The 16,866-nt window shown below is 39.4% G+C and overlaps 1 protein-coding gene across 11 annotated transcripts in view; it reads left to right on the top strand.

The window, feature by feature from the left end:
- Positions 1 to 16,866, top strand: part of LRRFIP2 (LRR binding FLII interacting protein 2) — a 117,954-nt gene that overhangs the window by 58,360 nt on the left and 42,728 nt on the right. The window contains exons 8-15 of one of the 11 annotated variants that reach the window (XM_055134921.1): positions 662 to 727; positions 3,282 to 3,356; positions 5,155 to 5,205; positions 5,287 to 5,331; positions 6,074 to 6,121; positions 6,561 to 6,617; positions 8,938 to 9,006; positions 12,251 to 12,340. The exons of 9 other annotated variants lie outside the window; for them this stretch is intronic. In XM_055134921.1, coding sequence (XP_054990896.1) covers positions 662 to 727; positions 3,282 to 3,356; positions 5,155 to 5,205; positions 5,287 to 5,331; positions 6,074 to 6,121; positions 6,561 to 6,617; positions 8,938 to 9,006; positions 12,251 to 12,340 — 501 coding nt within the window. The remainder of the gene's footprint in view (positions 1 to 661; positions 728 to 3,281; positions 3,357 to 5,154; positions 5,206 to 5,286; positions 5,332 to 6,073; positions 6,122 to 6,560; positions 6,618 to 8,937; positions 9,007 to 12,250; positions 12,341 to 16,866) is intronic. One more of the 11 variants, XM_055134922.1, reaches the window with a different exon arrangement.

Raw genomic sequence — 16,866 nt, 5'->3', positions numbered from 1 at the left:
TGTACTTTTGGGAGAAGTTAAATCTTTAGACAGTGCTGCCTTCCAAAGACTTACATGTAGTTTATTGCCTAATAATGGTTCTACTCTGAGGAGCTTTCCATGCTGGTGGTTCTCTTCCAGTGTAGCACATGCCATGGGTTCTAACTTGGGTCTGGGACAATTAAATGCCATATCATTTGCTGTCTCAACTATATTTTGGTTGATCCAAAGGTAAGCAACATCACTCTAGAAAGGGATAGACTTTATAGAGAAGATCGGTTCTAGAAACATTTTATGTCTAAAACTGCAAACTACATTTATAGTAACTGTAAATCATAATTCTTTTTAAAAAAGTTAAAAAAATTAAAAAAGATAAGGGGACTTAAATGAGGTACGGGAGGGGAGGTTCGAACACACTGCCTGACTCTTAGTCCTAATTGCTTTTCTTCAGCTGACTAGCCACTGAGCTGCATGGCACAGGGAAAGAATGGGGCATGAGGCTTGTGTGGAACAAACATTTGTCTTAACTAAGGATGTGCGTGCAGTGAGTCAGTAACTAACAGGAAGCAGATTGTGTGTAGACAACACTTTCTTACATGAACCTTTCTATGGGTAGTTTCAAGAAATTATTTAACATTTTTATTGTATGGTCATAAAGTTAACTTCAGATACTTGCTTCTAGAATCATTCTAACAGCTACTCTCCTGGAATGAAGAAGAGATCTTCTGGTTCTCATAAGGACCCACTGGTTAGTTCTGTTGTGTCTCATGTGACAGTATCTTGTGCCATTTCTAAATTCAGTTGACTGCTGTTGGGGAACTGCCTGGGTGTGCTCTTTAGGAATCCTAGAACTTGATAACGTACCTGTCAAAACCATATTTGAAAAATATTTTTTAATGATTTAATATCAAATTTGTTTATGCTCACCTGTGGGATTAGAATGAGTTAGAAAGGTGTCATAATTGTTTCATTAACAAAACATCTTCAGGGCCGAAGAGAGACATCAGTGGGCTGGAGTACATGTTTTGTCTGAAGCAGGAGCCCTGGATTCTACGCCAGCACTGCCTGCTCCTTTCTTTTTTTTTTTTTTCTTTTTGGGTCACACCTGGCAATGCACAGGGGTTACTCCTGGCTTTGCACTCAGGAATTACCCCTGGTCATGCTCAGGGGGCCATATGGGATGCTGGGATTTGAACCCGGGTCGGCTGTGTGCAAGGCAAACGCCCTACCCGCTGTGCTATCTCTCCAGCCCCTGCCTGCTCCTTTCAAGCACTGCTAAGCATTAACCTGAGATCAGTTCCTGACCACAGCTGGTTGTGACCCCCACACCAAAAGTCAGCCAAAAACATCCCTTGCCAAAAAGAAAAGCAACCCTAAAAAAGATGCCCCAAAGTATTTTCATAAATGAACGCCTGTGGAATGTATCTCAGGATGAGATTTGGAACATACTCTATTCTGGAGTGCCTTTACTCCTTACTCTGCCTGAGTTTTTAATAAATTTCTTCCACTTTATGGGCACCTCTCTCTACTCCACTATATTTCCTGAGTAAACCAATCAGAAACAAAAAAATACCCAGAACTCTTGAAATGATACTTATTTTCAAATTTGAATTACTTTAGTTGTTGTATTAACTCACAAATAGGCTTCATCCTCAAAGTTTGTAGATCAAATTTTGGGAACTTTTTTTTTTTTTTGGTAGAAGAAAATGATCCTATGCTATTTTGCAGAAATTCTTTAATTTATGTATAATTAAACTTAATTCTTATTTTTTGGGGTGCTAGCAATACCTTTTTTCTGGTAGACTGGCACTGGAAGGGGACATGCAGTCTAAAAGTCCTTGAGTTCTGGGTAGGAATTCTATTTGCTAGCTGAAGAGAGAGGCCCTGGGGAAGGGCGATTTAGGATTTCCTGGAGTATTGAGTCAGGGTGCCTTGCTGAGGGTGTGGTACCATGAAGGCAGGACTGGGAGTGGCAGGGGTGGGGAAGGTGAGGGGCCAAGCCTTCACAGTGGAGAAGCCCTTCAGTGAGCCGCTGCCTGCATTGTTTCCTTAGCCTGAGCAAACGAAGCACTCACTAGAGAAGTTGGAAAAGGAATTTCATGGGCAGTTTTCTCCCCCTCAAGTAATCACAGTGCATGTGACTGTTCATTGCAGTTTTGTTTTCTTCTGTATATTGAAAATGAACCTGCTGTGTACATTTAAAATCAAACCACATTTACTATCAGTTTATTTTCTCTTTGGTCATTTACTGGTTTATTTCTGACAAATAATGACAGTAGGAGATGTTTTGGGAAAAAATGACCATCTTAATAGATTTTGTTACATTGCCAAATGACATTTATGTAGTTGTCCTGGATTTTTCAAGAATATTTCTAAGTATGAAATGAGAACATATCACTTATTATTTCCACTTCATTTTGATTGAAAATTTAAAAAAAATTTAACTTACTTTTTTATTGAGGTCTTAGTGTTTATAATACTACTGAAATAATTGGTTTTTTATTTCCAGTTGTTCTGCTTTACCAGTCACTCCACCAGTGTATTGAAGATTTTGTTATTTTTTAAACTTATTACAATTAAGGTCATTTTTTTACAGTGGTGTTAACATTTATGGTTTTGGTTTCACAGTTCCCTCTCCTGTAAGTTTTGTTTATAAATGATCAGATGCTCTTTAATAAATTGACTTTGGTTGCTACCTTTTCAAACTTAATCTAAGTAAAAAAGTAGACTTTAAATACATATAAGGATATTGAATGAAACCATACTTTTTTTTTTTTCTTTTTGGGTCACATCCAGCGATGCACAGGGTTTACTCCTGCTCATGCACTCAGGAATTACTCCTGGTGGTGCTTGGGGAGGACCATATAGGATGCTGGGAATCGAACCCAGGTCGGCCCCAATACTTTTTCTTAAGTATATTTATATTTTTTATAAATATAAATATAAGTATATTTTTTAACTAGATGCGGTGTTGCCCAGGGCTATTGCTGGTTCTCTGCTCAGGGTCATTCTTGGCAGTGCTTGGTGGGATCATATGTGGTGCCTGGAATCTGACCAGGGTCAGCTGTATCCAGGGCTTTTGGGGAAGAGGAGCGGTAGCCTTGCACGCGGCCGACCCAGGTTCGATTCCCAGCATCCCATATAGTCCCCCAACCATCGCCAGGAGTAGTTCCTGAGTGCACGAGCCAGGAGTAACCCCTGTGCATTGTCGGGTGTGACCCCCCCAAACAAAAAAGATTTTGCCTTTTTGTGCTCGTAGTTTGTGTTTCATCTAGAAAACGGTTTGATTTTGCTTTTTTCAGAGCGGACTCTACTTTGACCAGAGAAACTATAGCAGTCTTAGATATAGCAAACCCACCTCTGCCTACTACACTCGGGTTTGTCTGATGTGTTTCTTATTTTGTTTGTTTTAGCCAACTTTAACACATTTCTAATCTTATTTTTCACATTTTGATTCGTTAGAACTACTGACTGTGAACGTACTAATGCATGGTAACAGAATTCCTATGTTCTTTGCGAGTTATCTTTAAATAGTGAGAACTATTGCATTGCCATGTTTGTAAATAAATGCCATTAAGATATGTTTAATGAAAAATTAGAACCCACGGAATTTTGTCGTAACCCTGTGTTTGCCTCCTTCCAATGCCTCCTCTACAGTTGACCTTGTATTTTCTCTATCGTAGTGATATGATTCAGTGATAATATAGCAGGTCCTGCATGCAGCTGACCTGGAATTGATACCCGGCATTCCATGTGGTCCCCAAAACCTGCCAGGAGTGACCCCTGAGTACAGAGCCCTGAGTAACCCCTGGGCACCTCTGGGTGTGGTGTAGCCTCCAAACCAAAAACCAAACCAAGGGGCTGGAGAGATAGCATAGCCGGGTAGGGCGTTTGCCTTGCATGTGGCCGGCCCGGGTTCGATTCCCAGCATCCCATATGGTCCCCCGAGCACTGCCGGGAGTAATTCCTGAGTGCATGAGCCAGGAGTAACCCCTGTGCATCACCGGGTGTGACCTAAAAAGCCACCCCCAAAGCAAACAAACAAACAAAACCCAAACCAAAACATACTGTTACCTGTCTTTTCTGTTTCCCCATCCATCAGCCTATTTTTTGGAGGGGAAATGCATTTTAGAATAAATTGCAGCAATCTATATAGATCATGTTGGATGATATTTTAGCAAAAGCTTATGAGTGGAAAGCTAGATTTTAAATGGACAAGAAGAATGCAGTTATGTATTTAGTATTAGAACCTCTTGATTTAGTTTCTCCTTTGGCTTTTGGCACATCATACATTTAAAACACATTAGACATATGGCACACAGTACATTTAAAATAGTTTCATTTTTCAAAATTTGTACATGTGGATTAGAAACTCTTACTTTTCCCTGTCTGATTTGGGCTTGGTGAAAAAGAACTGAAAATGGTGCCCTCATGATATTAGGAATAGATTTGCCTTATTTGTGCAAGATGCTGTGCTTTATTCTTTTTTATTTTTTTTATTAAATCACTGTGAGATAGACCCTTACGGAAGCTGTTCATGATTAGATTTCAGTCATACAGTATTCCAACACCCATCCCTCCACCAGAGTACATTCCCCAGCACCAGTGTCCCAGGTTCCCCATCCCTCCCACCTCCCTCCCCAGTTGCTGTGCTTTATTAGTGTGTGGAGTTATTATGATTGTTATGGCTTGTCTGATTAAGGTGCTTTGTTCATGGCTTGTTTGGAAATACGGATTTTCTAACCTGGAAAAAGTATGTGTTCAGTAGATAACTCATTGTCCTTACCTGGATTCACAATATAAGCTCACTGGGCCTGTGTCCCAGTATTGAACCTGTCTCAGGAGCAGCCGGTGACTGCAGCCACTGTTTGCCCCACTCACTGCTCCATGGCCCACTTTCCCCTGTACTTGATTAGATTGCCATTCCATGTCCCGACATGTGCTCTGGTGCTCTGAGCCCAGAAGGACAGTAACAGATGGACAGTCAGCTTTTCTAATTGTTCTTTCTCGTCCTTAAAATTGTACTCAGAAAGGTTAGTGATAAAGTTTTCTCACTGTGTGGCTGAGCTGCCTTTCTGCGCTCAGGAATCCTTTGTGAGTTAAACTGTCGTCTGCTCTGAATGGTGAGACCAGTTCTGCACACCTTTGGCTTCATTGTCCTCTTTTGTTTCTTAGCAGTCGTCTTCCTTGTGCAGCGACCCTCTGGCGACATCTAAGACTAACAGGGTTAGTACTTTCTGAGAGGTGTGTTGCTGTCACAGCTACCATCTGCAATCCCTAGGGGTTAAATCAGTGCTTTTTCCATAGGTCTCCCCTACCGCAGATACTGCTCTGTTGAGAAGTGCCAGTCTGGTTTGTATCTTCCTCTTCTGGCCTGTGCACTCCCACTAATGCCAGGGTCGTGGTGCTGACTCTGGCCTGACAACGCTCCCTCCCCAGTTGTCAGTGACACATGGCTGTAATGCCATGTGTGCTGCAGAGTGTGCTGCCTGTGGTAAAGTCCGGCACTGGAGGGTAGTAAAAAGAAGCGTGTTCTTCCAGTGGCACATCCCTGCTGGCTTTCGGTCAGGTCTAGCTGAGAGTTGGTTTCCTGCAGAGAAGACAGATTTGCATGAGAGCGCTCTCCTTGCCTGCTCATAAGAGGGGGTTGCCTGCACCGATGGCATATGATTGGGATCCCCACAAATGCTAGAAGAGCTGATTAGAAAGCAGACGCAGCAGCTCTGTGGACTCTGGGTGTGAGTCAGTTGCTTCAAGCTCTTGTGCTGTGGCCTTTTCTAGAGAGCGCGAAACCTGGGGCTTGGGCAGATGCTTTTGCGCCTCATTCTGTTTGTTTTTGAGAGATTAGATTAATAAATTAGCCCTAGTCTTGGAAGACTATAATGATTAAGAAAAAAAGCACTGCACGGGTGGTTTTGAGCTTGATTGAAGGATTTTGCATATAGATATTTTAACCCCCCTTGAGGATCTTCCCTTGGGAGGTTGTATACACACACCGCTCTTCTGATTTTTTTTAGAACTGAGTAGTACAAAAAAGGTGTTAAGAGTAAACTGATGCTGAATACACAAATGGTGTTTTTTTGTTGTTCTTTAGGCATCATTGTATGATGGTGGATTGTATAGCCCTTATGGTTCTCGAACTGTAAGTCTAACCAGGGTGGGACTGGTAGTGAAGAGGGTTGATGTAGGAGGTGGTCATAATTTACTTAGAAAAGTCATTTAATCTGACATGTAATTACACCCCAGCTGTGATTTATCACCTAGCCAATTGTGACTCTCACCCTAGCTGTGAGGACCAACCTGCTGAAAATGTACCGTTTCAAGTATTAAGGGAGCAGCTGTGGAGAAACTGTTTGTTAACTTTGGGCAGAGGATGCAAGTAGTGCTCCTCAAGACATCCCCTTCCTCTCCTCTGTCTCTCAGGCTAAGGGGTCTTTAGGATGGGAGTTATATATAATCACTTGAATAGTTGTTTTCCCTGATAAAGCCAGGGGCAGATTTGTTCCAGGGTCAATAATGTATTCCCAGTAGGTAAGGGAGCTGATAGTGTTATAAAACTTTTCTTCTTGGAAATGTTATAGCCATCTGAATACAGTTACCACTCTTCGAGAGCAAGTTCAACCCGAAGCAGTCCTGTGGTGAGCTGTCTTGACCGCATGCTTTATAGAAACGTAGGCTCTTCTATTAATCTCTACTCACCCATTAGAATATTGAAGATGTGTGTGTTTCACGGTCTGTGCATGGATTTTTGGTTTTCCTTCAGTACACAAACTCCGATACTAATTTGCTTTAATTAGTTGTTTCTCTATGAATGTGACTTCTGCATATATTTTTCTTAAGTAATTCTGGAAGAATTTTTTAAAATGTATACTTAATTGTGATTTGGACTGACTTGTCTTTTCAGCAGTGAAAATTCTTGGTATGAATTGGCCGCTCTGTTTCTTCTTTCCATTTCTGGGTCCTGCATTGGGCCATTTCACTGGCTTGCCAGTACTGCAGTAACTGGAGTGGAAGGAGAAGAAATTTTAAAAAGCTAGCTTTTAATAAGTGTTATGAAAAACACAATATGGGGGCAATTCTGATCGCTGTGTGTGGTATCAAAAATTACTGATTTGTGGGACCGGAGCGATAGCACAGCGGGTAGGGCGTTTGCCTTGCACGCGGCCGACCCGGGTTCGATCCCCGGCATCCCATATGGTCCCCCAAGCACCACCAGGAGTAATTCCTGAGTGCAAAGCCAGGAGTAACCCCTGAGCATCGCTGGGTGTGACTCAAAAAAAGCAAAAAAAAAAAAAAAATTACTGATTTGTGAATAATGCTAGCTTTAGAAAAGCCCAGAGTGAAATTCCCAGACACCTCCCCCATTTCCAATCTTCATTCTCTTTATATCCTTTTAGAAATATTTAGATTCACATACATTATCTCCTCAGCTTCGGTGTTTTGGTTTTCTTTTGATTCTTGGGTTACACTGGACAGTGCTTAGGGCTTATTCTGGCTATGTACTCAGGGATCACTTCTGGTGGTGCTTTGAAGACTATATGGGGTATTGGAGATTAAACTCATGTTCCCCACCCGCCCCCAATTTGCTTCTTAGTATTTTTTCCACAAATAAATAAATACAGGTTTTATTTCATTCTGTTTTTAATAATTAATAGTTTTTAAAGATAAAAACCATATTATTTTCAGAGTGCTTCTTAAAGACTTTCATACTAGCACATACTTCTTAATGGCAGTATAAGGTCCATTAGTACATTGACTGTATTTAGAAAATCATTCTCCTAATAAACATTTAAGATAGTCAGATTTACAGTATAAATTGGTCATCATGAAATTATCAGAGTATGTACATTTAAATTTTGATTCCGGTTGCCATATGCTCTCCAAAAAGACTATACTAATTTATATATCCAACCACAAAATTTGATGATTTTAGAAATTACCTTGTTATTCTTGACAGCATCAAAGTTGGAGAAATTGTTAAAACAATTTCATGGTAATGACAGGTTACTTTGTCACATGAAATAGGTGAGCTGCCTGGGCTTTCTGTTATGTGTATGTTTAGCTCAGTTCTGATATTTCAAGTAGTATTTGACAAGAATTCTATTCCTATAATTAACAACAACAACTATATGGACACTACATAGGGATGTTTAGGCAGGTAAAGACTTAACATATTCGGGAAGTTTAGAAGTTCTGCTTGGCAATTCTTGATCCCAGAAGCAATATTAATGTCCCAAGTGTAATGGCTTCTTGCAGACAAAATTATGATGGTATATTTTCAGTCAAGTGTAGAACCATGTCCTTATGTACTGACTGGATGCTATTTATTTGCAAGTTGGCTTGAGATTTACTCTCTTAGTGATGCCAGAATGGTTTCTTAGTGATGTCAGAATGGAGTAAGTTACGAATACTGAAGATGAGTCCTCCACTTCTGGTGAAACAGAAAGGAAGTCATAGGATTCTGTTCAAAATATCTCTGCTAGTTGCATAGCAATGAATAAAGGAAAATAAGAATCACCATTTTACTATCCTTGCTGTGGTAGGAAATTCTGTCTTTGACTTATTTTACTTTAAGACCTTTTATTCCCTCCCAAACTGAACACGATAAGTATACTTATTGATCCCTTGTTGGAGTCCCAAAGGTCCTAGAGGTTTAAAAAGCATAAAATCCTTAACTGATTTTAACTGTTTTAATCACGTTCCCTTCCTTTCTTCTCTTATATAACTTAAATGAGTGATAAAATGCTATGTTATTTTTCTTGCACTTATGGAGTTCTCCTTCCATTTTTAGTGACAGCTCATTATGCTTGAAACAGCTTTTCTGCTTAATAGTGCGAATGCGTGCTGCCAGTTACAAAGCTCATATAGAATATTAGCCGAACTTTAGCAGTATGTTGCTAGTTAGGTAAGACCTGTAGGGAGGCCACGTGTTTTCATGATTACTTTTAATGTCTCTAGTTCACCAGTGATGATACTGCGAGCATTGCATCTTCTGGTCATGCCAGTCGTGGGCGAAGGGAGAGTGTGGTGAGCATGTCTGCATGCAGATGTGTACAATAAGCTTTGAAATTGCAGTAATTGCACGTGAACATATGAAGTCTATGGAAAGTGAAATTTGTATTTGACATTGTGACATAGTCCTCAAATTTAGATGATATGAATAGTTTGCTTTCAAAATCTATTTCTGAGAATACTGATTCTCTGAGAGAAACATAAAATATCGTTAATAACGCTTTTTCTCCGCAACTCTGAGTATGTTCTGAGTATTTGAAAGATTTTAACTTCTACTTTTTCTTACTGTTTTGTACAAATGACTATACAGACTAAATGTTGATGCAAATGTCTGTATGATGAAATGTGTCCAATTCACCAAAACAAGTCTTTTGATCAAAATTAGTTCTGTGTGAAACTTTGGGATTGTGCCTTGTTTTACATTAAGTGGTTTTCTTTCTTTGTACTGGTTTTTTGTTTTTATTTTGTTTTGGGGGTCTCACATGGAGATACTCAGGGACTACTTCTGGGTTGGTCCTTGGGGATGGGAGTCGGGGGAGTCACTGAGTACTTGGTGCAGTGGTGCCAGAGATTGAACTCAGGCTTCCTTCATGCACAGTTTGCTCACCAGTCCTTTGAACTATCTCCTTAGCCCATGCTTTTCTTAAGCTTAACCAACGTCTGCACTTTCAGTCTCTGCACTTTTTCAGAGTTGCTGATGGCAACGTCTTAAAATTATGAGCTTAAACTAACCTGTTAGGCCTGTAGAACCAGGTTGAGTATTGCTGGGAGTTGGCCCCTAGGTCCCCAGACTCACTCCCTTTCAAAATTATGGGCCTAGAATTCAGCTTGTGCAATAATTGTAGAGGCAACAGGTAGAATGTTTTAGGATGATTTGCTAGAATACAAATGATATGATTTTAGATAAGTCTTTTGATGAAGCTCAAAATTTTATAGAAAGCTGATGACCTTTTTACTGTTTATTTTTTTGTGAAGCAAGATAGTTTTTACTGAATGATATTTACTTAGAAAGATGTGAGGAGAGAGGAAGAGAGAGACATGTATTCAAGAGAGAACACAGAGAAAAGAAAAAAAGAGAGAATATTGGCTTCTCCATTGTGGAGAAGCAGAAGAGAGATACACATTCAAGGGAGATCATAGGCTTGAGAGAGCAAGCCCCCTTTTGCTGTTTTAAAGAATTATTTAGAAAATTACATTGGTAAGGATGGTGTATTGCTTAGAGTTAGAATAAAAAGTCCTATGACTCAGAGTCTATAAATTTTTCAAAAAATTTAATTCCTTTAATATGTCATGTTGTGTTTAAGATTGTAAATGCAGAATTTTCTTGGATAAAGGGACTTACAGTTTTTGTGAGATCTGTTGCCATAATTTAGTGATTTTTTTTTTCAGGGTATTTTGTTTCCCTTTACAATCCACTTGTCACAAATGCTTAGCTGAAGAAGAAAGATTGAGCAGTGGCATTTAAAATCACCTTTTCTGGAATGCAGTGGCATGGGAATGTCAGGGGCTTTAAAATGATGCTACCTGGCCACATGGCCCGGGAGCCTGCCAACACCCTGGGCCAAGCATCCCTGCGGGAGCCCCTATAAAAAAGTGAAATGAAATGCTACTGCCTGGACTTGAACCACTTCGCAGTCTCTTAGTTGTGTTAATTGTGCCAATTTCTTCTTTTGTTCAAGGGTATAATAGTCATTATTTTTTTTAAAGTAGGCTTAATATAAGTTCTAAATTATTATATAGAAAATGACTTTCAGTATTCCAAGGCAGATAAAGCAGAGGTTGAGATGCTTGCCTAGGAGTGTCTGTGCTGGGACTCTCACTTGACTCCCTGGTACCTCATGGGCCCCTGAGCACAGAATTTACTCTGAACACTGCTGGGTGTGCTCCAAAAACAAAAGGAAAAGAAAGAAATTGCAAGACTTGAAGAGGAACAGAATTCAAGATTGGGGTCAGAGAGATGGTTCAGCTGGTAGGGCATTGGCCTTTCACATGGCCATTCCAGATTCAATCTCAGAACCACATGTGGTTTTTCCAGCATTGCCAGGAGTGATCCTTGAGTACAGAATCAGGAATGAGCCCTAATGACCCCAAGACAGATAAAAATTTTGAAACAGCATTGCAAAACCTACAGTTTAACTTTTATATTTTACATGTGTCTGTATTAATAAAATATTCTGTCTCAAAAATTCTGAGATAGTTCTTGTTGATACAATATTAAGTGTACATAAATCTAAGTTGTATCACTCTTACTGTGAATAAAAATACTGTTGCTTGATAGGATTATCACTTAGTAGAACTTATACTTAGAAGTCTTCTTTTCCTATGCTGATGGGCAAAAGTTGAGATAAAGAATAGCTAATTCATGATATAAAATATACTCATTTATAAATGTCTGAGTTTAATAAATGTTTACTGAGTCCTGATTATATGCATAACATTGTGTTAAAGTGGCAGGAATAATATTTAGGCCCCAGGTTTCTGACTTCATGGAGATTATAGCCTATGAGAAATAGAAAATAAAACAGTAAAGAAAAGATCAAAGAGAAGGCCGCCCTAGAGACTGTGAGGAGAAGTTGAGAGCATCATGGAGGTGACCCTTAGGATGGTGGCCCGGGAATATTTCTCTGAGGGAAGTGACTTTTGAGCTGAGATGTAATGAGCCTAATCCGTGAGGAGCTGGCTTCTTCCCAGGGCTCAGAGAGGAGCTTTTTAAGGCAGCCCTTGGGTCTGAGGTGGGGTAAGGAACGCAGTTTGAGGAACCAGAGTGGGCTAATCACTTTGACCTGTGGTTCCTGATGTTGTGTAATATGAAAAGGAGGGTACGGTGGACATTGGTTAAAAGGGGAAGTAAAAATCCTGCTTGGCTGAGTTTGTAGCTCCAATGAATTGTACATTTTTGTAAACTCTGGTAGGGGTTTTGCCTAGGTAACATCTTAGACATCCTAGTCCTGAGGCATGTCATAAACATGGGAGGCTTTGCTGACTGCCAGGCAGTAGTTGGTCTCTATAATAATATGTAACTCTTATTAAGATAAAATATTTGGGAGGTATTGTGTAGGAATTCCCTTAATTTCTATTTTACTCTTGGGGTTAGGTTAATTGCAGTAGTTTCCTTATTTCTAATAATTTTCTTATTTCTTATATCATGATAACTTTATTACAGACAGACATACAAGATTTTCTGCCAGTATGCCAATGTTGTTACACTTTTCTTCTCTCCTCTTCACCTTTAAAGTATCTCATTTTTTCTGACTGAAAGGTGTCTGCGGCGGATTATTTCAGCCGCTCACATCGCCGGGGAAGCAGAGTCTCTGAGCTGGACGATGCCAGTGTCCCCGACCTGACCTGTGTGAGTGTCCTGCATGGGGTACTGATGGCGTCTCAGCTCTGTGACTCACAGCTGTTTGGAAACAGGAGCTCACTAACTTATTGAGTAGAAAATAATTGAACATATGGCACAAAATACATTTGCTGGTTTGGGAATGCATGTATTGCTCTGGGGATTAAAAAAAAATTCCTTTTCTGTTGAAATTTATCACCTGTGGAGTCCATTAGCAGCTCAGACAATTACCAATAGTTTGCCAATTCTGTTTCATCTCTTTCTCTTCTCTCCCCTCTATAATTCTATTGGTTATCTCATCTCTCTCTTTCTCTCTCTGTATGTACCTATAAATGAGAACTTTTTTATCCTTACTGTACTATATCTAGTAAAACTCTTAGAAAATTCCTTAAAGCCATGACTGTGTTTAGATATTTATGATTGATCTTAAATTTTTTCCACTTTGTTTTGATGAATTTATAAAGTTCTAGGTAGACTTTTTTTTTGGGTGGGGCAGGGAATGTTGAGCACCAGGTGCTGGAGAACCGAGTGGTACTGGTGGTGTGATAGTGCTGCAGGTGAGGTGTTTGCCTTGCTTGCCGCACAGCCCTGCTTCTGTCACTGGCAGCTCATGGTGTCCCCAAAGCCCATTAGGAATGATTTTTGGAGTACAGAGTCAGGAGTAAGCCTTGAATGTTGCCCAGTGTGCCCTTCCTCTCCCCTCTGCCCCCCAGAAAAAAGAAAAGAAAAGAAAAGAAAAGAAAAGAAAAGAAAAGAAAAGAAAAGAAAAGAAAAGAAACCAACCCTAAATAGAACAAAAATCCCAGGCTTCCTACATAGGAAGCATGTGCTCTACCCTGTTGTGTTATCTCCCTGGCTGAAAGTTCTAGGTAGAATTTTAAGGGTTGGATAAACCAAGCTATTTATGGCAGTAGAGAAGACTGAATAAATGTCAAACATTTGGATTATGGCATCATTTTAAAGTGTTTCATAAGAAAAAATATTATACAGTGAAGAAATAATTATATTGAGTATGTCTCAGTTTAAGTACATGAAATTAAATAAATCTCTGAGCAACCTAAATCCTAGAAAGTCACTTCAAATGTGCTCTTGCAGTATTCCATTTTTGGCTCTCAGGCCAGCTGTGTAACGGGCCGGATGTCCTTGCCTTGAGTTAGCTGAAGGAATCCCTCTTTACACAAAAGTATCAGGAACTCCCATGTCTTTCTTCCAGAGTATTTTCCCTTTAATTTGCTTAGTGACCTGTTTTTTTTTCACAGTTATACACAATTTTGTTTGTGTGCATGCATGTCTTATAGCCTTGAATTTTCTTTGAATTGTAATGTCTAAATTAGTGTTCATGTTCCCCTTATGTTTCTTGGTAATTTATTTTAATAACTACATAGAAGTGAAAAAAGGAGGGCAGTATTTTTTAATATCTCCCCTTTTAATGAAATGCAAATGCTCCCTCCCCATGTATTTTTATTTATTTGTATATTTAAAAATAAAAACTGCATGAGTTTAAATCAAATAGCCTTAGTGGAAGCTGTGCCAGTCGAGAGCAGTGATTGGCACAGCTCAGCAGCTACCTGTTCTACAGCCTGTGAACCAGTCATTCTTATATCTGTAAGTCCTAACTATAGCACCTGATTTGCTACTTGGCAAAATCTGAAATAATTGCAGTCCTGAATTTCTTATAAGAACATATTTTTCTCTCTGCTTTTACATACTAAAGAATATACTATAATTCAGATCACTGTAAAGAAAGAAATAGTAGGACTTTCCAGCTTCAAAGGGTTGGGGGTTAGGAGCAGCACTTTCAGAAAGTTAAATTAAAATCTGTACACTTGTGTAAATAACCCTGATTTAAAAATAAATACTTTTTAAAATTTTCTTTTCAAAAAGTTAACAGTAATTGATGACATCCAGTATTTCAGCACCAATCACACCACCATTACACCTTCCCACCACCATTATTTCAAGTTTTTCTACCACCACCCAAGCCTACCCCAAAGGCAGATGCTAAGTAATTTATTTTATATTGCTCGCTGAATAATTGACTGAAAATGACCCAAAAAGTTTTCCTTAGAAGAAAGTGTGTGAAAATTGTTGTATCTCATCTTGGAGCTATTAAGCCCTGAATTAGAGATCATTGACATGTTGTTAAAGTTTGAGTATTGTGTGCTAATATATGTGTGTGTATACATATATATGTATAAAACCCCGGCAATGCACAGAGGTTACTCCTGGCTCTGCACTCAGGAAATACTCCTGGCAGTGCTCAGGGGACCGTATGGGATGCTGGGAATTGAACCTGGGTCGGCCAAATGCCCTACCTGGTGTGCTATCACTCCAGCCCCTATATTTTTAAATCAAGATTGGTTGTCTTCTGCCTTACATCCATCAAATGTGATGTACTACTCTTGATATATCAGTCACATAATTGTATAAAATAATGCACAGTCGCAAAATCGGCTGTGCACTCCTGGAATTCTGAAATTTTTTCATAGGGTACTAGACTTGGAGTTAATTTATTTTTAAACTGGATGGTGATTTGGGGGTCTGGAAGCATCTCTGCAGTATGCTGCCCTCTTCCAAGACACATTTGTGATTCTGGTCATGATTGTTAATGCACTTAAATAGTGCCCAGAGCAATTCATGGGCATGACTGCCAGGAAACTGGAGGCGCAAGGAGATGGGTGGTGGGGCCCATTCCCAACTTCGGAATCCTGGAGATTTCAGTCACAAGTCCCACATACCGGAATTTTTCAGCAGATTCAATCTCATGCATGGGGGGTTTGGGTCAGCCAGAGGCATGGCAGCGATTGGGTTCTGGAGGTTTGTGGCTGCCAGAATTCTTTTGGGGCAAGTGGAGGAACACACCTGCCCCCCTCTGAGGTGCACCAGTGGGGAAGCATCTCTGCAGCATGCTGCTGTCTCCCAAGATTTATTTGTGAGTCTGGATCATGGCTGTTAATGCTCTTAAATGGTGCCCAGAGACAGGAAGATAAGTGCTCTTAATTAAAATAATTAAAAATTTAAAAATTATTTAAAATTATTTTTAAATTAAAATTTTTAAAATTATTTTTATATTAAAAATTTTTAAATTCTAAAAGTTAAAAATATTAAAATAATTTTAAAAATTTAAAATGATTACTTGAAATTTAAACAATTTATTTTAAAATTATTATTGTTGTTTTGTTGTTGTTGTTTTTGCGGGGGCCATACCTGTTGATGCTTAGGGGTTACTCCTGACTCTGCTCTCAGGAATTACTCCTGGATGGTGTTCAGGGACCCATTTGGGATGCCAGGGATTTAACTAGGGTCAGCCACATGAAAGGCAAATGCCCTACTCACTGTACTCTCTCTGGCACCTCATCTGTATTGCTTTTTTCCTGATCTGCATGCTAAAGTTCAGTTTTACTGTTAATAATTAAAGTATTATGAATGGAATGCCCATTCATTTTTGTTTATTTGTTTGTAAAAATTATTCTCCTGTAGTTGGAGAATCATATTGTTTTCTGTTTTTTTTTCCTTCAAGTTTTTGAATAGCATTGTTAAATCAGTATATATTTTTAGAATTAACAAGGGATTTGGAACTTGGTCGTTCGGTGCTACGGCTGGTAATGTGGTACTTGGAGGTCATCAGGGCTAAATCCAGGGCCGATGTGGTTCTGGGTATCAAACTTGGAGCCTTGATTATGCCAAGCCTGTGCTCCATCCCTTTGTGCTCTCCTCAGTATTTTCTCTATAAAACAGTTTGATTTGCCTGTTTTATAGGATTATAACCATATAGAAGTATAGCTTTTGTTTGCTGATTTTTAAATTTTTTTTTCTTTTTGGGTCATACGCAGAGATGCACAGGGGTTACTCCTGGCTCATACACTCAGGAATTATTCCTGGCGGTGCTCAGGGGACCATATGGGATACTGGGAATCGAACCCAGGTCGGCCTCGTGCAAGGCAAAACACCTTGCAAGCCACTGTGCTATCACTCCAGCCCCAACTGAGTTTTTAATTTTATAAACATTTTTCTTCGTTGTGCATACTCACTTTTCCTATGTTACTCATGTGTACATTTTTAAAAAGTTAACTATTGTCATGGTGTTTGAAATTGGATCCTCAAATTCATCTTCTACTGGAAGTTTGTATACTCTTAATGGCTCTTCCTGGTTTTGTATCGTAATATATTTTTTAAAATTACGTGTTTTTAAATACATATACATATTTAAATAATTTAGAGATAAATTACATTTACTTATGTGATTTATTGCCACACCCCGCCTTGCCCAGGACTTACTCCTGATTCAGGGTTCACTCCTGACAGTGTTGCGGGGGCCATTTGTGGAGCCAGATATCAAACCTGGGTTGATAATATACAAGGCAAATGCCTTACCTGGCTTTCCTCTCTGCCCCCATATTACATATCATTATGTTTGTAAGTCTTTTAGGATCTGGCAGACCCTTTGGGTTATCTTTATGAAAATCAGCTTGCAGCACAGTGGTATATTCTTGTCTCTTAGAGCATGGGCTTCTTCCAATACCAGATTACACCTA

The sequence above is a fragment of the Sorex araneus genome, chromosome 4 (assembly GCF_027595985.1).
Source record: "Sorex araneus isolate mSorAra2 chromosome 4, mSorAra2.pri, whole genome shotgun sequence".
Classification (NCBI taxonomy): Eukaryota; Metazoa; Chordata; class Mammalia; order Eulipotyphla; family Soricidae; genus Sorex; species Sorex araneus.
Note: the sequence above shows the minus strand (reverse complement) of the source record. Positions and strands in the feature narration are given on the sequence as shown.